Below are 26,035 nucleotides of genomic sequence, written 5' to 3'. Positions count from 1 at the left end.
TATATCTCAAAAACGTTTGAACGTAGAAAAAATTGCTTGGGACAAAATTCGTAGAAAATGTTATGCTCTACAATTTTTATAATGAATGCGAAAAAGATTTGAAGCCCAGGGGAGGAAATAATTCAAAAAAACTGATTTCTTTGAACTTTATGGCCAATTTTTATCGTTTCGGCTTGCTAAAACTGTCAGATTATATTTTTTCCGTCATTCTTGAATCATTAGCTTCAAGATAAAAAAAAACGCCACCGCGCTCGACAATGTACACGTGACGTTTTTTTTTTTGCAACTTTGGCGCCCCCCCACACATTTTCGGCACGCTTAAATTATCAGATTAAGAGAATATATACTTTTCAACATGTAATTAACCACATATATCTTAATCTGACAAGCCCGAGTATGTACAATGATCGTTTTTTTTTTACTATTCCGACAGGCTGTCCTAGACAATTCCCGCTATATACAGGTCTAATTTTTGGTAGAGGTACTCTACAGGGTCCAAGGTATGTCCCCTTATATTAATCTGACACGCTCGAGTAAATCCCGAATTTCCCTCTTCGGCTCCCCAACTACTACGTGTTTATGTCAATCGCCAATTTGATACAGCGCAAATCCTACCGAGCAAACCCTAGAGCGATCTGAACGTGATTCGATTCTCTGCTTTTTCATGTCCCACTTTGATCCAACGATCAGCTACCGCAATATCGACGGCGCCTTTCATCCAGGAATTGTGTCATTCAGTAACGTGACTCCGCAATTAATTTACTCCCGTAGAGCCCAATTAGCAAACCGTTTGTTAAAAGTTATTCCCTTCCACCCACCACCAAACAAACACGTGAATAATAACGTGATTTTCCCGTTGCCACTGCGTCATGCTCGTCGCTTCGGGACACTTGACGGAAGGCAGCGGATTCGCTATGAGAAAAGATTCGAGGATAAGCAGGCTAAACGGCCGAGAAACGTTTCTTTCCTCGTTCAATGATCAGTGGAAAAATACAGCTCTTCCCTTCCTTAGTTCCGTATGGTAATGTCGTAGTCTTAATGTAAAATCAGTCATATTATAATACGCCTAGGCTTTTTCAATATGACTAGGCATATTGCAATATCACCGAAAGAATCCAGAATCTGACAATTTGACTGACAATTTGAGGCGTATTATAATACGCCTGTTGCTCATATTAGGCTTATTATTGACAAAATTCAAAAGCCCGCGAATACTCTGGATTCTGATTGGTTATACTCGCCGTATGGTAATACGACTGACGGCTTGTCAGGCTAATTGTGCCAATCTATTCAATAATGTAGAAATAGTCATGAACCAAAGAAAAGATCTTCAGGTAAAATGCTGAACGTGAGTAATAAGAAATTGAGATAGGTCAATCTGTAGCAATCAGAGTTCCTAAAGTAGATAGAGGACCTCTGGGTTTCAAAAATATCTTAGAAACCGTAGTAAAGATCTTCAATGATGTTTACCAAATTGGTACCACAGATGGACTGTTAAGCCGATGGTTTTCGAGTGATGAAATGACTGATTGCCACAGTAATGAAGGGATTAATATTCCAGAGGATGAAGTAATTTCCTCAAGAGAAGCTTTAAGTTTATTTCCGAAATTCGAATGACAGGTGTTCTTGCAAACCAAGCAAGTCACAGTGTCGTAACAATAAAGGCCTATGTTTCAAATCCCATATGAAATGTACAACATGTGGACCATGCTGTAATAAATAATCCAAATCTATAAATATTTATTTTTTTTGTCCTATAAGCGATTTCTATGATTTGCCTGGTACACTGCCAGTCATATACCATCATATACCACGTTTTTTATACAGTGAAATTCTAAAAACATCGCGTACATATTCTCTCTCGGATTCTCTTGAACAATAAGACTAAGAAGCGTCAGGCGTATTATAACACGTCTTATTGTCCGATTTTCATTTAGTTTGGTAGTTTTACAATACGCCTAGTCATATTGAAAAAGCCTAGGCGTATTATAAAAAGACTGATATTATGATAAGCCTGCGACAGTAACATGAAATCGAGCATGTTCCCTGCACATAAGAAGGAGAGCGCTGATATGACGTGAAGTTAGGCGCTTTTTCAAATTCTTAACCAGAGCAGCCATCCCTCAGTACAAGGTGTCCGAGTTAAAGTGTTCCTATACCTTATTGTGGAAACTAAAGGAGCTAGAAGAAAAGGTTGAATACGAAACCTGTCTGTAATCGATTGAACTTTTATTTTTTATAACCCACCTTAATACAGGGTGCTCCGTTTTTTACCCGTTGGTATCAACTTTCTTATTTTAAATGGAACACCCTGTATATTATTGCATTTTTGAATTCCTTGTTAAATTTCAAGGTAACTTTGGTTTGACAACCATGGTCCTATATAGCACCGATTCTGAGATATTCGACTTTTTCCTAAAATTTTGACAGCTGTAGGTGTTCACTAAAATAGCTGATATCTACTAGTTTTCTAATGAATGTATCGAAACCAAATTTTGCCCAGCTCTTGTCAACATATTGGATCATACGTTAGATCTCTATTTTTAGCAATCTGATATACAGGGTCTTCAAATTAAAGTTGAAAATTCCAATAGAAGTTCAATCAAAACTTAATTTTTTCAAATGGCAACCTATAGTTTTTTCTTGTTCATCATGTAGAGCAGGTTAATATGAGCAACAAATGTATTCAAACTTTTTCTGTAATGTGAATAGTTTCAGAAATATGGACGAAAAAGTGCATTTTCCCGTAAAAACCAACGATAATTAATTTATTAAGCTGATAGAATATGGTAACTATGGAAACTAGCACTTATCTAATGGTGTATTTTGTATTGTCAGACAACTACTTGATTATTTTGAGAAAAATGTATCTGTTAGTTGAGTCTCCCTTTAAAATTGAAATAATTTAATTTTATTGGGAGCGAGTACTGATTATGAGAAAAAGAGTCTTTTTGACTTTCATTATCTAGTTAATTAAATTTTTAAAAATCAAAGCCAACTATGAAGCAGCAACACTAATTAATAATTATATTTGGTTCTTACGGGAAAATGCACTTTTTCGTCTATATTTCTGAAACTATTCACTTTACAGAAAAAGTTTTATTACATTTTTTGCTCATTTCGACCCACTCTACATTATGAACAAGAAAAGAATATAGGTTGCCCTTTGAAAAAATTAAGTTTTGATTGAACTTCTATTTGAATTTTTAACTTTCATTTTTGAAGATCCTGTATATCAGATTGCTGAAATTAGAGATGTAACGTATGATCCAAGATGTTGACAAGAGCTGGGCAAAATTTGGTTTCGATACATTCATTAGAAAACTAGTATCAGCTGTTTTAGTGAGCACCTACAGCTGTCAAAATTTTAGTAAAAATTCGAATATCTCAGAATCGGTGCTATATAGAATCATAGTTGTCATACCAAAGTTACCTTAAAATTTGACAAGGAATTCAAAAATGCAATAATATACAGGGTGTTCCGTTTAAAATAAGAAAATTTATACCAACAGGGAAAAAACGGAGCACCCTGTATTAAGATGGGTAATAAAAAAATAAAAGTTCAATCGATTACACACAAGTTTTATATTCAACTTTTTCTTCTAGCTTCTTCAGTTTCCACAATAAGGTGTAGGGACACTTTAAATCGGACACTCTGTACTGAACTCACTCAACCCAGCGGCTCCTACAAAATATTTTATTTGCCTACTAGCGTTTTGAAAGTATCAGTTTCCAAACGCACTTAAGTTTGGAGAGAAGCACTTTTCCAAACAAAGGAGAACTTTTCCACATGAAGGAGAACTTTTCCACATGAAGGAGCACTTTTTCACACGAAGGATCACTTTTCTGCACGAAGTAGAACTACAAATATATATGAATACGTGGGCATACAGATCGATCACAAGATGAATTCGAAAGCACACTTAAAAATCCAAAAGAAAACAGCTACTACACGAGTTGGGCACTTCAGGTATCTAACTGGTATGAAAACCAAGGAATCAGCAATAAAACGGCTACTAGGATTTACAAAAATAATCAGACCTTCATTGGAATACGAGGATATATTGAAAAATTCTTAGCCTACTATAGAACTAAACAAAATTTCAATGCCGAAATATTTTATCACTCAACATATTCTCCTCTTAATTCGATACATTTATTACAGCGAACCTGCAACGTATCTAGACCTTTCAAAAAAGATGTTTCTTCTTTCTCTGAAAACCAGACCACCAAAGCTTTTATTACCTTATCGTTGGAAGAAAATTTACGACCTTCTAAACTTTTTTTCAGTTGAGAAAAGAGATGATAGTCGGATGGAGGCAAATCTGGTGAAAAAGGGTGGTGTTCTAGTAATTCAAACCCTAAATCACGAATTTTTTGCATGGCAACATGAGATTTGTGTGCAGGGCGTTGTCCTGCAGAAACAAAACACCTTTGAATAGCTTTCCGCGTCTTTTCTCTTTAATTTTTTCCGTAGAGTGGTCAGTAATGTCGAATAGTATTCTCCGGTTATTGTTCTACCCTTATCCAAAAAATCAATCATGATTACTCCATGGCAATCCCAAAAAACTGAAGCAAGAACTTTTTAAGCAGATTTTTGGACACAAAACTGTAAATGTCTACATCGTTTTCAAATCGATTACAGATTGAACGCGATGCTTCTACCCATGCACGCTTCTGGTCAACATTCAAACATTTGGGGATACATTTTGCAGCAATTTTTCTCATGTCCAAAATGACGTGAACTATATGATGAACGCGTTCGTATGGAATATTCAGTGTTTCAGATATCCGTTTTAGCCCAATTCGACGGTCTGATAAAATCATGTCATGAACTGCATCGATATTTTCGGGGACTGACACAGAACTGGCCTTCCTGATCGGTCATCATCTTCAATGGAAAATTTACCTCTTTTGAAGCTTGCAGTCCAATTTTTCACGGTGGCATACGAAGGACATTGATCACCAAATCAGCTTACCTCTTAACCCTTTTAAATGCAGGTACTTGATGATGGCTCAATACTCCAATTCTTCGATTTTTACAATTTCGGTGGACATCTTCTTTTTTTTAATTCATTGTGTAACTCTGGTTACACTGACACTGACACAATGAGTTATTGCTCGTTACTATGGTAACGCGATATTTCTTTATGCATGGGATTGGTCTAGACTAACTAGATACATTCTCGTATGTGCATACAATATTCTCGAATTCACCAAAAACAACTTATGGAAGTAGCAGAAAGAACCTGCTTAAAAAAATTACATAACTAAGACACCTCAACAACCGAATCCACAACTACAACCCATCCAATCAACCTTTATACGAGATAAAGGAAATAGAGCCAATACTGGAGAGAATGCAAAAGCTCACCAAAAAATTCATCACAAATCAAAACAATATAAAATGATCGTGCCACTACAATAAAGAGTCTATACCAAAGGCAAAGTTGCCAGCTTTGCCACTTTTCGATCACCTAAAATCATTAACATAACAATAATTATTACCTTCCAATAGTTTTTAATAAGTTTTATGTTCAATTGTTTTAAACAAAACCAATTGGTTGGAAGAGTGCAGTCGATAGCCGTTTGATTGAAATCAATGAATTTAATTTACCTCTCGGGGACACAAAAACAGAATAAACAAAAGTATAATAAGTAGAACGCATTGCTAGATACATATGGCTCTGAACATTGGATAATAAGTAAAAAAAAACGCATCCAATGTGAATAAAGTGTTGGCGTTCATACTTATACAAGTTTCTGTTTTATGCATTTCTTTAACACGGACAACTTATTTTCGATATAGATGGCAGCCTCCGTTAATGCTTTTATACAATCTTCCAACAAATTTATTTGATTGTTTGTTTTTTCATCTCTTTATCGATCACTTGTAAATGAAGATAATGATATTTATTCATGATTATATCCATAATTCTTCTATCAAAGTTTTTTCTCAACTCAATTTTATTCAATTTGTTCAATTGATTTTTCTCAAGGGTGTGACTTGGTTGTGTTTCTCTTTTTTTATTTATGAATAGCTGTTGAATTTCCTACATCAAAATTGTTAATCCTTTTATTCATATTTTTTTCTGAGTACTGAAGAGGGTATTATACAGGGTGAGTCTTTGAAAAGTACAAATATTTTAACAGCAAATTCTTGAGTCCGAAATTCATTTCATTCGATAAAACCGTTCGTGAGATAGAACTAAAAATAATATTTTTTTATGGTTTTCCAACAGCCTGTATCTTTTGAACCGAGCCGATTCGGAAAAAATGGTAAAGGAAAAAAGTGTACCTTTTGACCACAAGATTCTACTGTTGAAATATTTGTACGAGTCAAAGACTCACCCTGTATATACCGAAACATCTGCGTCGGCTTCCAATAAAATGGTTTTTTTGGGAGTTCACCGATTAACTGTAAAGTATAATCAATTCAAAGGTTGTTAAACATCGCACATCTTTTTTAGTTTTGACTCCGTACTGATTTAACCATCAGTCAGAATTCGAGAATAACCTACGGTTGGAATCAATGCCCTGTTGGATGAATTGACGTCATCATCATTGAGAAATGTAGAACACACATAGAATGACCTAGTGACCTGGCCAATCCCGCCCTACTACCTCATTCCTGCAAATGTGAAAGGGGCCGTTCTAAAAATAATTCGTTCAATTCAGATTTTGAAATTCAACGAGTTCATTCCATCCCTATAATGAGGAAAGGGTTGCTAAAAAACCCATCAATAACAAAATTATCCATAACAACTAAAAGTCTATCCATTTCTGGCACAAAAAGAATACCGAAGAGAATTATATACGTTACTTTTTATATTTTCATTATTTCTACTATTTTTTTCTTGCATATTCTTCTATTGTAAGTATTTCGAATAAAAAATCCATTATTTTCCAAAACTTTCGAGTAAACAAAATCTAAGCAAGGGCTAAAACTAAAAAGAAAAAGACGTGCATATTGTTTTTTATTCGAGAATTTTATTCATGTTGGTACTAATGAAATAGGAAGGATGAAAAATAATTAATCCTTCCTATTGATTAACCACCTCACACTGGATTTCCTTCAAATAATACTAATGAAATAACTTGCAGTAACAAACTCGTTACTCTGGGTTCATTGCAAAATTGAAACATTATTATACTTTTAATAATATTTAATAATATTAGGAAGGAATACGAAAATAACTCAATTATACTTTTATGCGTTCAGATAATTTGCCAACATAGTTCAAGGATCTGAAATTTACATTTGATGTATTCGGTCAGCCTTAATGAACTTTGATAAATAGAATTTCTTTCAACAAATAACAAAGGGCCAACCCAAATACGTAATCGTGTCGTCACTGGTCTATAAATAGAACAGCCTTGGGCAATAACCCCGAAAATAGGTTAACGTCCCGATGCTGCATGCGCCGTATTATAGTCCTGGATGATGCTCATCTCCTGCCTTCTGCAGTATTGACAATTCACCTCTTCTCATCACATCTCCGAAACCTGAATGAATGAGGAACTCCAGTGGAAGATTCATTCATTGTGGTAAAAAGGCGAACCTTTCTTCCACAAAAAAATTCTTTTTTCATGTGAAAATTTGAAGTTTTGAGTTATGAATCGAACAAAATGATGATATTTATATATAAAAAAAAATTAAATTACTCTTCCAACCTTTGTAGAGGATGAATGATACACTCTTTAATTATACCTGAAAAGTTGCCTAATTTAAACTAAAAATTGACCCATTTGCGTATTTTTCTACAAAGTAGGGAATACCGGATATATGAATTTTGTGCGTTACTTTTTACTCGCTCTGTATATTTCGGACTGAATGAAAATCATTCTGTTCTGTCTCTCTGAAATATGAGAACTCGGGAACTCGGGGGTGTATTCCTCTGCAGGTTTTTTTTTGCAACCTGTCAATTTCCATCCATGTAATCAATCCTGAACTCAAAACATTTGTCAATGGAAGGTTTTCAATTATTTCGAACAGTCTGTCCTACTGTGAATTAAATGTTTTTAAATCTTTTTTATAGTGCATGTCCGTTACTTGAAATTGATTAGGTAAATCAAAGGAGTTTTTTTCTTATTAATATGCTCGGACAGGTTCATTAGTATTTTAAAATGCTCTCTTTTCGATGTGAGGAAATGTTAAGCGCTTGTGGCAATTTTGAGATATGACGTCAGCGATAGTTTTGTTTTAATGACAATCCAATTTTTTATGATTATTTTTAATGGGCATTTCACGTCCATTATCATACCAAATATCAAATTCTTTTTGTTTATTGTCGATAAAAAGATATTAAAAAATACCAATTATACGAAATGGAAGGAGTCTGATTCACTTGCAAGAAATAATTCAGGCAGTTCAAAAATCGAATGTCAAGTACTTGTTTATCATTTTTTGTCGAATAAAAAAAGTGAATAATAATTATTGAGGAGAATAGCATCATACCGAGTAATGATTTGCGAGGACTTCATTAGTTTTTCCTTTTGTGAGAATAAACGTTTGTTGAAAAATTGGTCAAAATGCCGTAGGTATACAGTATATATACTCCATTCACATTTATTCTAGCAGTCGGTTGGTCATGAAATAATTTTCTCAAGTTTTTGTAACTAGAACGGAATAAGGTTGGCACTCATGAAATGTCGTTAATGTTATAACGCCGTTGTCACAACTAATATCAATTAATAATGCGAAAATACCGAAAGTGATTGAAAAAGGAGACAGGGTTTCAGGAAGTGCTATCAAGAATTCAGATCCACTCATTCAAATAGTTATACCCTGATATTCTAAAATCCACAATACGTCAGACGGTTGCGAACGTATTCAATGTAAGAGAATTTATATAATGTTTTATCTGAATCTAAAAATCTAAACTACTTATATTTCAGCCGAATATTTCCACAATCAGAAATATTGTGAATGAAGAGGATGACAAAGAATTTCCTTCTATTGGGAGACCCAAAAAAGTGGTGGCATTTGAGAATTTTATGTTTGAGTGAATAAATGCGAAAAGTTTACTACAGGATTTTCGATTAATGTCATCGTAGAATAAGTTCCATAAAATAAATTTTTTTATTTTTCATTTGACTTGTCCTATACATCGTAAATGTCGTGAGGTACCAATAAATACCAAATTATTATTATTACATCAATAATGTATTAAGATGAACAGCCACAAATACGCGCCAATTGTCCTGTTAATTGTTTATTCATGTGAAATTTTTGTTCAAAGGTGAACTTCATCTTGACTTGAAACTTCCTTTAATTCCTTTTACTTATATTGATGCAAGATGATTTTTGGTGAAGAATTTAACATTCTTGTAATTATATGTTAATTCCTTCGGGAGATACCCATTCCCAACCACTGCATCATATGCATTTCATCTATGAGTTAATATTTTTGAAATCTACAACTGATGTAACGTATTCAAACTTTAGCCAAAGAAGATAACGAACATTAACTCTCCTCAAGCTAGTGCATATTATGATATTATACTGATCTCTTGTATTTTCCATGCAAATAACTGGATTTGGTATGCCTTCAATCAGTTTGTATAAACTTCAATTATGTTCGTCACATATTTTCCGAAGAGATTCGACAGTGATAAAATACGTAATAACAGGAACTTTTACGTAGAACGGGCAACATAGCGTTGATTTAAAACCCAAAAATGTTTTGACAATCGTCATAACCCCACATTTTCGTACTATACAGAGTGAAAACTGTCAAATTTCCATGGCCAAGCGACTGCTAAAATAAACGTGAATGGAGTATAGTTGCAATTTAAATGATGATTGTGTTCGGAGATTGGACAAGAACATGAAATGTTTCGTTAATGAGGTGGCAGATAATTAAAAACGAATAAATGGCCTTCCCCAAATACTTTTCCATATTCATCCCATGAAATCATCAATCCTTCTTATTTTTTTAATTACTGGATCCTAATTTCATTGAAATACGAGAGGACATGTCCGTTACTGAGACAAATTATTATTAACAGCAGCTGAGTCCCAAACATCCGGTATGAGTAAGAAAATGATCATAGCATTTGTTCATCGCAATAACTTTGGAACAAATCTAGAGTACAAAGGTTAAACAAAACAGAAAATCAAAAAACTAGAATTTTCTTTATCCGCACCTTTTAATTTTTTCAGCTAGAGTATGCTCATTTTCCCACTCTTCTGATGTATTCTCGGTAAGAATAATAAAATACAACGGAACAGTTTGTACGAATTGATTAGTTAAGTAAATACACTTTAGGTACCTATTAAAATTGAAAGCATTTTTGGATGTCGAAACTTAAGTGTATTTTTAAAACCTTTAACAATGCACTGCTTTATTTTACTATTATCATCAATAATACATCAAAATAATTGAAAGATGACCATACCCTCGTTCTAGCCAAAAAATGTTAAGATGTTCAACCTTAGAATTTGGAAATACAAATTGTTGCAACATTTTTTTTGTGTAAAAAAAGGCTTTCCTCCAAAATGAGAAGTTCTTCTCCTTTTTCAATATTTTTTTTCAATATGGCGCAATATGATGATAAATTTACGAATACAAGTTGTTTGAAAGTTAGTCATTGAGTTATTGATTATAAAATTTGTCCATGCAATCTCGTTTTTCAATAACGTTGGGATCTAGAAACCAGGAGAATAAAAAATAGTTGATGATTCAAGTTGGAATAGTACCATTTGGGGAAAAAACCCTAAAAAATGCACCACCTCCCTGTTTTACCCTCCACCGACTGGACCTGAGCCTTTTTTGTAGTTTATTTCATAGTGTCTCTACGGAGTCTTAAGAAGGTAAAAATTTTCATCCATTTTCGTGCACACCATCACCACAACAAAGTTATGACATCCTTTATATTCCTCATGTAACAGACAAAACAATCGTAACAATACCATGAAATGACAACATAAATAGATACAAACATACAATAGGTCCTCCGATAGACGTAGGTACACAAATATAGCGATGAATACGTTCATTTTCCTTTCAGTTTTCGCAAATATAACGAACCAGGAATATCTGCAGGTCCTGCCCGTCGCTGTTGAATAGAAATCCTTTGTTTTGAAATCAGTGTAGATCCTTGCAACTCCAACCACGACCTCGCCCCGGTCACTGTCCCAGTTTCTGATTTGCCTCCGTCCCAGTTCACACCGAATGACGTCATATCGCAGTGCCTTTTACGTCACTACCTGCATTTCAGGTGGGGCTCCCATTCATTCACCCCTTTTTTTCGTTTTGACTTGTTATCATAACCCAGATTAGAAGTGGAATGCCTCAATAGATTTTACAATATGAAGGATAGGCTCATTGGCCGAAAATAAGGGTTTAATGGGGCAGCAGAACGCTGATAGAGTAGAAATTAGGTCTGAGAGATTCTTCTTCTTCTTGAACTCCCCATACAGAGTTGCAATGAGCTCAAAAATTTGGGGAGGAATTATTCCTTTAGGTATATTTCCTAATCGTTTTTTGCATCTTGCATCTTTCAATCACAAGGTGCTTGGGAGGATTTTTCTCCATGACCTACTTTTTTGATAAGTCTTATCTCACCGTAAGTTATATCACGTAAAGTGTGTACTGTAACTCTGTACATTTTTTCTTTGTCGGATTCCTAAACTATATTCTTTGTTCTCTGCCTGTCCTACACGGGGCGTTACAGCCTTTTTGCTAGTTGTACATTCTTTTCCAAAGCTCTCCGTGTGGGTCTGTTTGCTCATCCAGTAAAGAGTCTTGGCTCTTCAAGACCATCTTCTCCAGATCATTGATGTTCTAGTTCTCCTGTTAACAGTGTTCAGGAACTCATCGATTTGGCGATGAAAAAGTCTTAAATTACAGGCCAACTTGCCTGTACAAAAAAACCAGGACAGATGGTCATTCGTTGACTAGACCAGAAAAATCACAGCTGCCCTTAAATTGACATCACAATCTGAATATATGCACACCTTGAGTTTTTGATAAGGTATGGCAGAACAAAGTTCTGGAGTTTTTTCAGAAAATTGTGCTATTCTTCATATTCGAAAGTACAAAGTTGTTGCTGCTTTTTCAGGTTTTCTAGTCGTCATCAAAATAACTTCAGCAGGCATCTGTAGTTATCGATCGAATTACTATTTATTTGTTAATGGACTGTATTTTTGAAGATTCTGGTGCAGACTACAACAATAATTTATACAGGGTGCGTAAAAAGCACTAAATTTACACTTTCTGTATTTGCAATTTTGTAGAAAATGTTCGAACAGGTCAAATTCTATTTCACATTTGCTTACAAATTTTCATGAATTGAGAAGTTTGTCATGCAACCTCTACGAGGGGTGGATGGTGTATTAGTTGGTTTAAAAGGCAACCCTAACTCTTTGAGTGACTTCGAGGTAGGTAACTCTGGATAGACATTTTGTTGCTGAGGACTATTTGATCATTTTGGGGTTTTTATCAGCTTTTTTATTATAGCGATGAAAACGTATTGAAATTCCACTTTTTCTTATGTATTTTGAGGACAACGACACTTTGAGAATTATTGCATGATGATTGCTATGAGTATTATCGAAAACATGCTTTTTTTGTTGGTTAGTAATTGATGATAAGATATATGAAATAAAAATCACAATCCGAAAAATAATAATAAAATAATTTCATTCGATAACACCACAGAAAACAATTTCTCCTAAAGTTTATGTCATTGACCTCAAAATACCTAAAAAAGCAAAACTTCGGATTCGACAAGTTTGATAATTTTTTTTCCCTAAAATAGAAAAGAGGTTGTTAAAAAAGACACCATCAATAAACTATCCTGAGCAGCAAAAGTTCTATCCATTTCTACCACAAGAAATTATGGGTTTGCCATTTAAAAAAACTCAACAACCCCTTGACGGTGCATGACAAACTCTTCGTTCATACATGAGATATTGAGTAATTTAATATAGAATTGGCTTGTTCGAGCATATTTCTCCAAAATAGTTAGTGAATACCTACGAAATTCTGAGGGCTATCTTTTATTCACTCTGTTTATTCATGATGCAATGATTGGATTTGACAGTGCAGGGTTATCATTACGAATCTATTATCACTCATATGTAGAAAGTATAAGCATATTTCAATTCAGACGAATGCTTTATGAAATTAACGGTGGTATTCTGCTTTCATCTGCAAGCCAATCTGTAACTTTTCATAAGCTTACTGGAAAATTATGCATTTCTGGACGTTTTTAGTGATCTGTAGCTTACAGGAATACGTATTTATTCACGATAAGTAGTTCAAAACTAACACTGTAAAGAAGATAGTTACAGGAACATTTCCAGAATTACATTATTTACGAATCTGTCAACCGGACACAGATAGATCGATCGTACGCTACAGATTTGTAACTTGATGATATTATCAGATTTTGAATGTATTGGCTCCATTCTAAAATCAGTTGTTCTTGATCAATTCTAGTGATCAATAGTTTTTTTTTTCGTTTGATTTTCTACACTCGATCGCTATGCAACGCGAAACACGCAATTTGACCCAAGAGGAATGTGCCCAAGCGGTAGTTTTGCGAGAAGAAGGGTGGACATACACAAGAATTGCAGAAAGGTTTGGAGTTTCCCATATAAGTGTGTCCAGAATGTTGCAGCGATTCAGGGAGACAGGTATGAATATCCGAAGACCAAGACAGGCTAGACCCCGGGTAACGACTGCCATTCAAGAACGTTACTTGAAAGTTTCTTCGTTGAGACAACGGTTTGCAACCGCTCGCCTCCTTCAAATTCAGCTTGAGCAAACTCATGAGGTGCAAATTAGCACTCAGACAATAAGAAATCGCCTCAGAGAATATGATTTAAGGCCTCGTGTCGCGGCAAGTGGCCCAGCTCTTACCCCAGCCCATCGAAGGGCGCGTTTGGATTTTGCGAGAGAGCATTGGGAATAGGCCGATTGGGAAAGAGTTCTCTTCACAGATGAGTCTAGATTCTACCTCTACCATTATGATCGACGTTCCCTTGTATACAGACTTCCACATGAAAGATATGCTCAGTGCAATTTCCTGAATACTACTGGTTTCGGGGAAGATCGATTATGGTATGGGGTGGAATATCTTTGACTGCTCGCACAGACCTAGTGGTCGTTGATAATGGAGCTATGGAGCAGGTTTGGGACAACCTCAATAGAAGGCCGAGAAGTTCAGAAAATCATCCAGTTACTCTTAATGACTTAGGAATCCAACTCGGAGGAATCTGGGAAGGATTAGATCAGAACATTTTAAGATCACTCATTTTGAGTATGAACCGTCGTTGCCGAGCTGTAATTAACGCAGGGGGTGGAAATACCAAGTATTAAATCACTTATCAGCATTTCAGTATTTTGAAAATTGTTCATTTCTCTTCTTTCACATAAGATTCGGTGAAATCCTGAATTTTTCTTCCATTTAAGGTGTCTTGTTTCGTTCAAAACCTTCCCGAGAGAACATAAAAAATAAGTTATAATGTCAATGTAGAGTTAACTTTCATTGAAATTGAGATTTTCAGAATGTGCGTTAATTTTTTTGCGAAGTGTAGTTTTCAAGAAACAATTTAATGTGTTATCTTTAAACAAAAAAAAAAACGTCATGGCAAGACAAACTGGCTCTTTACTTCAATAAGTGTTGAAAATAGCCCCTAACTAATTGAAAATTTTACAAATTATCCCAAGAATGCAAAAATATTTTAAACAATTTGCCTTGTTATTCTCGCAATTTTGAAACGCTAGGAAGCAAATGAATTGAAGTATATTATATGGTCCATAAAAATATTTGAAATTGACTCGACAACCAGAATAAGCAATAATATATAGGGTGTTCCTTCAAAAAAACTATCATTCTCAACTACTTTGTGGTCGACCGTGTATATTTCAATTTATCACAGATATGTAGATTTTTAACAGGCTTTCAAGTTTTATGAAAGAAATTTTTGAGAACCCCCGTATATTTTGAAATAATTGACCATTCTGGCATTGAGTATTAACCCCCTTAGTTAGGTAGGGGGTTGAATAATTTTTCTGGTAATTTTTCTCAAACCGGTATAATAGCAGAAACCCCCTTCAGAAGAGAGAAACAGACACTGAAGAACGAATGTTCTATTTTCATCCACTCAATTTATGAAGATTTCAGAGGTTATTATAATTTCGATACCCTCCGATTACGCAGGGTAATATTTCCGTCCAGCTGATAAATATTTTCCGTAAAAACAAGCACGTTTGTTCAGCAATCGTGATGAATTTCTTTCCATTCTATGGAGCAAACAGAAAAGACACGTTTGAGTTATGCAAGAAACTCATTTCTTTACACGTGTACCGAAGTTTCAGATAGCAGCTTCAGTTTCAGTTTTCAATTAGTCCCCGATTAAATCCAGAATCAAATCCGATAACTCATACTGGAAGTCATTGTGATGTGGAAATTGAAAAAAAAATAACTTTGACCAAGAGAAAACCTTCAAGTCTGATCATCACGGATAAATAGACTTTCTGTTTACAATACTCAATACAACTTGTATAAGATTACAATCTTACTTACCTTGGAAAACATTAAATCATAATCGGAGATGTTCTGATTTGAAGCAATTTTCTTGAATATTCAAGCGCGAGCTCAAAAAACATTAACTAAAAATTAATTCTTGAAGTAATTGGAGAAATGTGCATGAATATCAGAGTATGTACGCCCTGAATATTTCTCAATAGAACACTTTTTACTTGATGCCTTGAGCTTGTAAGGATTAAAAGGGGTTTCGCAGAAAGGTATTCTTATGAAGATTATCATTTTTTGTTGAATTGAGACCACTGGTTCTGATCTCGCCATTCTGGCTTGGATCATACGTTGGGAGTTGAAAGATTGGAAGATATCTCAAATTCACATGTGTAATTTCCATTGAAATCGGCATTTGTAAGCAAGCCTTATTTTCCTTGCTAGCCTCTGACAGCTAGTAACTTTTCTGCTCTGTCTCTGCTGAATTGGCTCATATCCTTCATAAAAAAATTGGATATGCACATGCAATATAACCCCTTCGTCTTTTCTCAATACTGGTTGAGTCCAATCATTATGTATTAAAACATTTTAAGGTGTAGTTAATGGCTTTAGCAAGATTGAATCGATTTCTTCAGGGGAAGGTTTTTGAAATTTTATCTGGAGGTATCCAGATAAATGACAATTGTACCTGGGTACCTATTTTTTTTTATGTGATTTATGTATTTTGATGAATTTACGAAAAATTCTGTCATGGCTATCATTCATCAAGGGTGTGAGAATGGATTGAATCGAAAAAAACCAGAGAGATCAATATTGAATATTTTAATTGGGATATTATCTACAAGGCACTAATTCGAAACCTCAATAATAAAATATTTCAATTTCATATAGAGATGTGCAGTCATTCGTGAAATCATGAGTTTCTGGAAGATAGAAGCTGCAAAATTGAGTTTTCTCGGTATTTGAAAATCGAGAACAGGTGCTTTTAATGAGAACTTAATTCTAGATTTACAATAGTGAATTCTTACAATGTATAACAAATGGACATATACCTTCAGGTATAGTCAGTATAAAAATGTTGATTTATGTACAATTGTTGAAGTTGAAAAAGTCTTCATACAAATTTTGATATATACTAGATATATTATTAATTAACAGTCTTATCATTCTATGAATTGAACGTGTTTTTTGTTTGATAATCTTGATTACCGGTTAAGTCCCATGTAGAAGGTGTTGCACCCACAAGTATTGTAGTTGCTCATACAACTTTTGGGCACCCTTTGTGTCGGTAAACCTGATAGTCCTTTAACGTAAGTGTAAGCAACTGGCGATCTCAGTATTTTCTTTGGCGTCGTCTTCTTAACGGCTTTTCTCTTGCAATCTTTTGAATTCGTGCAGCTTTGTGATCTGGTGTTCAGTTCCAAATTCTGGATCACCTGTCGAATGCTTTCGGCTGAGCTGGAATGGTGATGTCTGTGGCGATTTGGGAAATCGCTACCTGTCTCGCTGGAACTGCTGGATAAGTGGTTTGGCGATGATGTTCTACCTTGTCTCCTTGAGCATCTTCTTTCGTTTGAAGTGAGGGAGCAGGTGTCTGTGCTTGAAGATCTGCTGTCTTCATCGAAGAAACTTATGTTTTCGTTGGAGAGTTTGCCAAGTTTTCTACTGATGGCTCGGAATAGTTTCATCCCACGGGCTTCTTTGAAGAAAGTTGGGGTCACTGGGGATGTGCTACGACTGTCGTCGGAGCCAACGCTCAAAGATGTTAGCATTATGTTGTGGTCCACTGAAGGCATCTTCGCACTTTAATATTGGACGTTTTCACTCTTAACACACAAGGTCCAAGTGGTAAACTGGGTTGCTTGAACGATAACTGCCAGTCCTGCGATATCGCTCCCTTATATAGGCGCCGTTTAGTGGCTGTCACGATGTGGCGCAGGTCTGGGGGTTGGAATATCCACGTGAAGAAATGCACGAGGTGCGAATGCAATCGGGCGCTGCGATGGGGCGTGGGAAAGGTAAGTAACTGGACAATGAATGAACTCTGGCGGAGCGATGTTATCACACAATCACCTACGACTTTGAGGAGTTACATACACAGTTTTATGAACTGTGATGCGTTTGAAAGTTTCCACGTTCAGATTCGTTGATAAGATGTTATAGTGCCCAGATGCATGAAGGTTCTTTCGAGGTCGATCAACCACCTGTATTATTTAATGACGTGCATCGAGATTTCTCGTTTTATGCAAGGATGAATGGGTGATGCGTTGGAGTCTTTTATATCATCGAATTTCGAGGAAAAATACAATTGTAGTAGGATTTGAATTGTGTGCCATTTAAATATACGAGGGAGTTATCAATCGGATTATGAATTTTTTTATTTGGAGTTGGAAGAGTGAAACATAGAAAGAAATAGTTTGTATACTGCATTCACATTTATTTTAGTATTCGGTTGGCTATGGAAATTTGACACATTTCACTCTGTATAGTACGAAAATGTGGGGTTATGAAGATTGTCAAAACATTTTTGGGTTTTAAATCAGCCCTATGTTCTCCGCTGTACCATTGAGAACCCACTTTGTACGTAAAAGTCTCAGTAATTACGTATTTTATCACAATGTCGAATCACTTCGGAAAATATGTGACGAACATAATTGAAGTTTATACAAACTGATTGAAGGCATACCAAATCCAGTTATTTGCATGGAAAATACAAGAGATCAGTATAATATCATAATATGCACTAGCTTGAGGAGAGTTAATGTTCGTTATCTTCTTTGGCTAAAGTTTGAATACGTTACATCAGTTGTAGATTTCAGAAATATTAATCCGAAGATGAAATGCATATGTTGCAGTGGTTGGGAATGGGTATCTCCCGAAGGAATTAACAGATGATAACAAGAATGTTAAATTCTTCAACAACAATCATCTTGCAACAATATAAGTAAAAGGAATTAAAGGAAGTTTCAATCAAGATGATGTGTAGTAAGTAACTGGACAATGAATGAACTCTGGCGGAGCGATGTTATCACACAATCACCTTCGACATTGAGGAGTTACATCCACAGTTTTATGAACTGTGATGCGTTTGAAAGTTTTCACGTTCAGATTCGTTGATAAGACGTTATAGTGCCCAGATGCATGAAGTTTCTTTCGCGGTCGATCAACCACCTCTATTATTTAATGACGTGCATCGAGATTTCTCGTTTTATGCAAGGATGAATGGGTGATGCGTTGGAGTCTTTTATATCATCGAATTTCAAGGAGAAATACAATTGTAGTGGGATTTGAATTGTGTGCCATTTAAATATACGAGGAAGTTATCAATTGGATTATTAAATTTTTTTATTTGGAGTTGGAAGGGTAAAACATAGAAAGAAATAGTTTGTATACTGCATTTCACTCTGTATAGTACGAATATGTGGGGTTATGAAACTTGTCAAAACAATTTTGGGTTTTAAATCAGCCCTATGTTCTCCGTTGTACCATTGAGTATCAAACCCTATTTGTACGTAAAAGTCTCAGTAATTACGTATTTTATTACAATGTCGAATCACTTCGGAAAATATGTGACGAACATAATTGAAGTTTATACAAACTGATTGAAGGCATACCAAATACAGTTATTTGCATGGAAAATAAAAAAGATCAGTATAATATCATAATACGCACTAGCTTGAGGAGAGTTAATGTTCGTTATCTTCTTGGGCTAAAGTTTGAATACGTTACATCAGTTGTAGATTTCAAAAATATGAACCCGAAGATGAAATGCATTTGATGCAGTGGTTGGGAATGGGTATCTCCCGAAGGAATTAACAGATAATTACAAGAATGTTAAATTCCTCAACGAAAATCATCTTGCAACAATATAAGTAAAAGGAATTAAGGGAAGTTTCAATCAAGATGAACTGTAGTAAGTAACTGGACAATGAATGAACTCTGGCGGAGCGATGTTATCACACAATCACCTTCGACTTTGAGGAGTTACATCCACAGTTTTATGAACTGTGATGCGTTTGAAAGTTTCCACGTTCAGATTCGTTGATAAGAGGTTATAGTGCCCAGATGCATGAAGGTTCTTTCGAGGTCGATCAACCACCTCTATTATTTAATGACGTGCATCGAGATTTCTCGTTTTATGCAAGGATGAATGGGTGATGCGTTGGAGTCTTTTATATCATCGAATTTCGAGGAAAAATACAATTGTAGTGGGATTTGAATTGTGTGCCATTTAATTATACGAGGAAGTTATCAATTGGACTATTCATTTTTTTTATTTGGAGTTGGAAGAGTGAAACATAGAAAGCAATAGTTTGTTTACTGCATTCACATTTATTTTAGTAGTCGGTTGGCCATGGAAATTTGACACATTTCACTCTGCATAGTACGAAAATGTGGGGTTATGAAGCTTGTCAAAACATTTTTGGGTTTTAAATCAGCCCTATGTTCTCCGTTGTACCATTGAGTATTAAACCCACTTTGTACGTAAAAGTCTCAGTAATTATGTATTTTATCACAATGTCGAATCACTTCGGAAAATATGTGACGAACATAATTGAAGTTTATACAAACTGTTTGAAGGCATACCAAATCCAGATTTTTGCATGGAAAATACAAGAGATCAGTATAATATCATAATATACAGGGTGGCCATTTGAAAACGAAACAGACGAGATTACAGACGAAATAAATTTTTTCGATAGAAATGCTCGGACAGGTCGATTTCTGTTTCGAGGGGGACAACTTAAGATGTAGGTTACGGACGCATAGCGCTTCAACCTTTGCTACTACAACCCTCACCTCCAATTTTTGAATAGGGAAGATGGGGTGAGTGATACCTCATTTGAAAGGTATTTTTATACTGATTTCAGCACAGTAAGTGTTTTTTCATTTTATGCATTAGTTCTCGAAATATTCTTAACTAAGTATTTGAAAATGAAGTGGTGTTTTCATGGCACTTGTAGTGTTTTTTTGTGAAAAATCGACATTTTGAGCTTCAAAACAACCATGACTGTGGCTTCCTTCCTCCAATCCACTGACATAGAAATCTTTAATCAAGATGTCGAACAAACAAAGCGTATTGCGAAGGAGCTCAATCTTGCTGAAACTCAATCTAAATTATATTCGATATAATTTGCAGTATTTCCAATAACATGCGGTAACACTTGATCGATAGAAATCTCCAAAAAGTCCAAATACGTACATATCTCTAATCAGATTACCAGGTAAGAAAATCAAATCATTAATGATACCACAGAAATATTCCAGTCCCAATTCGTGAAACGATTTCCGACTTAATTATGAAGTGTTTTCTCAGTTGGCTTCAATAATGTTTTCATTTTGTTGATTATTGAATTCATATCTTTTTCGAAAAAATGAGAATCGATAATTTTTTATTCATTACGAACAGATCATTAAGTTGGCTTACTGGTTCTTTGACATGTGAATTATTCTTAGTTTTGAATTGAGACTTGTATGTGTTCTAATTCATTGTTCGACATGGTTTATTCAATTGCAGAGCGGGTGGAAATAATTTCACTTTTTTTTGCAAACAATCAGTGTGCGAATAGAACCGCAGAATTCTTCAATCAATTTGTGGCTTCAAAGGAAGCCACATTCATGGTTGTTTTGAAGCTCAAAATGTCGATTTTTCACAAAAAAACACTACAAGTGCCATGTAAACACCACTTCATTTTCAAATACTTAGTTAAGAATATTTCGAGAACTGCTGCATAAAATGAAAAAACAATTACTGTGCTGAAATCAGTATAAAAATACCTTTCAAATGAGGTATCACTCACCCCATCTTCCCTATTCAAAAATTGGGGTTGAGGGTTGTAGTAGCAAGGGTTGAAGCGCTATGCGTCCGTAACCTACATCTTAAATTGTCCCCCTCGAAACAGAAATCGACCTGTCCGAGCATTTCTATCGAAAAAATTTATTTCGTCTATAATCTCGTCTGTTTCGTTATCAAATGGCCACCCTGTATGTACTAGCTTGAGGAGAGTTAATGTTCGATATCTTCTTAGGCTAAAGTTTGAATACGTTACATCAGTTGTAGATTTCAAAAATATGAACCCGAAGATGAAATGCATTTGATGCAGTGGTTGGGAATGGGTATCTCCCGAAGGAATTAACAGATAATTACAAGAATGTTAAATTCTTCAACAAAAATCATCTTGCAACAATATAAGTAAAAGGAATTAAGGGAAGTTTCAATCAAGATGAACTGTAGTAAGTAACTGGACAATGAATGAACTCTGGCGGAGCGATGTTATCACACAATCACCTTCGACTTTGAGGAGTTACATCCACAGTTTTATGAACTGTGATGCGTTTGAAAGTTTCCACGTTCAGATTCGTTGATAAGATGTTATAGTGCCCAGATGCATGAAGGTTGTTTCGAGGTCGATCAACCACCTCTATTATTTAATGACGTGCATCGAGATTTCTCGTTTTATGCAAGGATGAATGGGTGATGCGTTGGAGTCTTTTATATCATCGAACTTCATGGAAAAATACAATTGTAGTGGGATTTGAATTGTGTGCCATTTAAATATACGAGGGAGTTATCAATTGGATTATTCATTTTTATTATTTGGAGTTGGAAGAGTGAAACATTCACATTTATTTTAGCAGTCGGTTGGCCATGGAAATTTGACACATTTCACTCTGTATAGTACAAAAATGTGGGGTTATGAAGCTTGTCCAAACATTTTTGGGTTTTAAATCACCCTATGTTCTCCGTTGTACCATTGAGTATTAAACCCACTTTGTACGTAAAAGTCTCAGTAATTACGTATTATATCACAATGTCGAATCTCTTCGGAAAAAATGTGACGAACATAATTGAAGTTTATACAAACTGATTGAAGGCATACCAAATCGAGTTATTTGCATGGAAAATACAAGAGATCAGTAATATCATAATATTCACTAGCTTTGAGGAGAGTTAATGTTGGATATCTTCTTTGGCTAAAGTTTGAATACGTTACATCATTTGTAAATTTCCAAAAAATCAACCCGAAGATGACATGCATATGATGCAGTGGTTGGGAATGGGTATCTCCCGAAGGAATTAACAGATAATTACAAGAATGTTAAATTCTTCAACGAAAATCATCTTGCATCAATATGAGTAAAAGGAATTGAAGGAAGTTTCAAGTCAAGATGAACTTCACCTTTGAACAAAAATTTATAGTAGCATCTTCAGGTAAGTGGAGGTACACTGAATAAGTTAGATAAACTTGAAGTTTATAAATTTACTTGTATACTCCATTCACATTTGTCGGTTGGCCATGAAATAATTTTCTCAAGTATTTGTAACTAGAACGGAGTAAGGTTGGCACTCATGAAATGACGTTAATGTCATAACGCCGTTGACACAACTTATATCAATTAATATTACGAAAATGCCGAAAGTGATTGAAAAAAGAGACAGGGTTTCAGGAAGTGCTATTTGGAATTCAGGTCCGCTCATTCAAATAGTTATACCATGATATTCTGAAATCCACAATACGTCAGACGGTAGCGAACGTGTAAGAGAATAGAGAATTTATATAAGGTTTCATCTGAATCTAAACGACTTATATTTCAGCTGAATATTTCCACAATCAGAAAGATTGTGAATGAAGAGGATGACAAAGAATTTCCTTCTATTGGGAGACCCAAAAAAGTGGTGGCATTTGAGTATTTTATGTTTGAGTGAATTAATACGACAAGTTTTTTAAGTACAGGATTTTCGAAGAATGTCATCGTAGAATAAGTTCCGGAAAATTGATTTTTCTATTTTTCATTTCACTTGTCCTATACATTGTAAATGTCTTAAGGTACCAATAAATACCTAATTATTATTATTACTATATCAATGCATTAAGATGAACAGCCACAAATACGCGCCAGTTGTCCTGCTAATTGCTTATTCATGTGAAATTTTTGTTCAAAGGTGAAGTTCATCTTGATTGAAACTTCCTTTAATTTCTTTTACTTATATTGTTGCAAGATGATTTTTGTTGAAGAATTTAACATTCTTGTAATTATCTGGTAATTCCTTCGGGAGATACCCATTCCCAACTACTGCAACATATGCATTTCATCTTCCGGTTAAAATTTTTGAAATCTACAACTGATGTAACGTATTCAAACTTTAGCCAAAGAAGATAACGAACATTAACTCTCCTCAAGCTAGTGCATATTATGATATTATACTGATCTCTTGTATTTTCCATGCAAATAACTGGTTTTGGTATGCCTTCAATCAGTCTGTATAAACGTCAATTATGTTCGTCACATATTTTCCGAAGAGATTCGACATTGTGATATAATACGTAATAACAGAAACTTTTACGTAGAACAGGCGCTGATTAAACCCAAAAATGTTTTGACAAGCGTCATAACCCCACATTTTCGTACTATACAGAGTGAAATGTGTCAAACTACCATGGCCAACCGAGTGCTAAAATAAAAGTGAATGGAGTATACTTTGAAACAATTGAATAAATCCATAACCAATTCTTCATCTTTCAAGTAACTTAACACTTCAACGAAGCGTTTCCAGGCCATAGAAACTTTTCGTATTATTTTGAGGTTTTGAACTTATATCCAAATTTATTCTCAATAACCCTAGAACATTCTGTATATCAGAATCCCTTTTAGATTTCTAGGAAAATACCGTCAGATCGGTTCCCTGAAATAAAATCCCCTTTATGAGACCATAAATTCATTTTCGTGTTTTTACCTATTTCACTTCGGCTCTCGGAAGTATATGAGATCCCGCATACATTTCCGAGAAGCTGATCGTGGGTATTGAAATTCGTTTTATTAATTTGGAAATCTCTTCGTAGAACACGTGAATATCCCCAATGGAAGCGTGAGGCTGCAGGATTTCAATATCAACCCTGTTTTGATCACCTGAATCGTGATTAACAGGCTCACGTTTCTCAATGTGCAAACGTTTGATTGCTTCGATTCTGTTGAAAGTTTTGATTGAAACATTCAACATTCAGGTATCAATTCGTTATGTTATGTGCTACACCTATATACGACAGTTTTCTATTGTTAGGAGAACTTTTGGTGATTGCTTCAGAGCGATCCAAAGGGTTCTCAACTAAAACATCAATTTCTCAATGCGAAAATAACAGTATTTCTGGTCTTAAATTTTTCACAAAAATTCCGAATATGTTAAAAATGTCCAATCGATCCAGTATCAAGATAGATTTTCATTTAATGAAGCAATTAGTACCTACCTTTGTAACGGTGAGACTTCGACTCGTACAAATATTTTAACAGTAGATTCTTGAGGTCAAAAGAAACACTTTTTTCCTATTACTACACCATTTTTTCCGATTCGGCCCTGATAAAAACATATAGCAATTTTGAGTTTTCATAATGAGCTGTGCCACCTCTGGAAAAACAAACTTACCTGCAGAATAACTAGCTAAGGCCCGGTACTTTCACGTGCGAATAAATAAATGTATTCGATAGATAAGTCTTATTCTTAGGATAAGTAAAAATGCTGTCTTTTCACTTTCAGATAGTGTTATTCATCGAATACATTTGTCATAGAAACTTAATAATAAGAGTTTATTTGACATAGATCGAATGTCGGTACGTCATTATTGGTTGAATTTTTTAGATTCTGGATATATGGTTATTCTTTGTGTGATTTTCACGAAATATTTGCTTTCTAGTTGGAATTATGACAATTTCTACAATGCGGTGTCTTATTTTACATTAATCAGTGAAAAGTAGTATACCGTGCTTTCATAGAATTGTTATTCGACAAATAATTTCATCTGAAAGCACCGAAATAAGGTATCCTTCAGATAGGAAATTATTTGACAGATACTTATTCACACTGAATAAAATTAATTCGGAGGTGAAAGTACCGGGCCTTAATCTGTGACACTACACATTTGTGGATCTTTTGAACAGAATTAAATTCTGCCAAAGTACCCAACTTTTGAAAATTCACAGGGACTTTTTGATTTTTGAATATCAAATTACTCGAAAACGCCGCATTATTCGGTAAAATATGAAGAATACTTTTATTTCACAAAACGTTCAAATATTCATTAGATAGCGTCCAACTTTGTTTGAAGAGTTGGGTTCTTTGAATTATTGGTATTTTTATGGTACGTAATGGTCATAATGAGAAAACTGGAAGACGTGGGTGATATCTTGTGTTCGAAAAAGATTCATCCAATAAATGAAAATGATAGAATTCTATGGAACCATTCACTATAAAAATGTTCATTTCCAATAAATCTCCATTAATATGATACGAATTAAAACTTAATTTGTTAGCTGAAACATCTATAACTTCAATAAAATCATGTAATTCATGTTACGAGCAGGATTTCTATAATCAATTTTAATATAACTAATGAAAAGTTCTCTTTGAACAAATTCGACATTTTTATCTAATAGAATTCACTGTATTCAACAGCATAACGCAGGAAATGTCTCTGATTTTTTGCTCTTAGTCGGCCCTATTTAAGACTGGCTTGAAAATTTTATTTTTAACAATAACCTGTTCGAAAAAATC

At 34.8% G+C, this 26,035-nt stretch overlaps 1 protein-coding gene across 1 annotated transcript; it reads right to left on the bottom strand.

The window, feature by feature from the left end:
- Positions 1-16,343: 16,343 nt before the first annotated feature.
- On the bottom strand, positions 16,344-17,515 carry LOC123322234. The gene has a single exon (XM_044910149.1). The coding sequence runs from the start codon at positions 17,283-17,285 to the stop codon at positions 16,695-16,697; it is 591 nt and encodes a 196-aa protein (XP_044766084.1). The 5' UTR covers positions 17,286-17,515; the 3' UTR covers positions 16,344-16,694.
- Between the last annotated feature and the right edge of the window lie 8,520 nt (positions 17,516-26,035).

Source organism: Coccinella septempunctata, chromosome 1 (genome assembly GCF_907165205.1).
Source record: "Coccinella septempunctata chromosome 1, icCocSept1.1, whole genome shotgun sequence".
Taxonomy (NCBI): Eukaryota; Metazoa; Arthropoda; class Insecta; order Coleoptera; family Coccinellidae; genus Coccinella; species Coccinella septempunctata.
The sequence above is the reverse complement of the archived record's forward strand: the minus strand, read 5'-3'. Positions and strand labels throughout refer to the sequence as shown.

What these genes read in the sequence shown, in the direction of transcription:
- LOC123322234 (XM_044910149.1), bottom strand. Translation starts at nt 17,285, where the DNA reads ATGCCTTCAGTGGACCACAACATAATGCTAACATCTTTGAGCGTTGGC.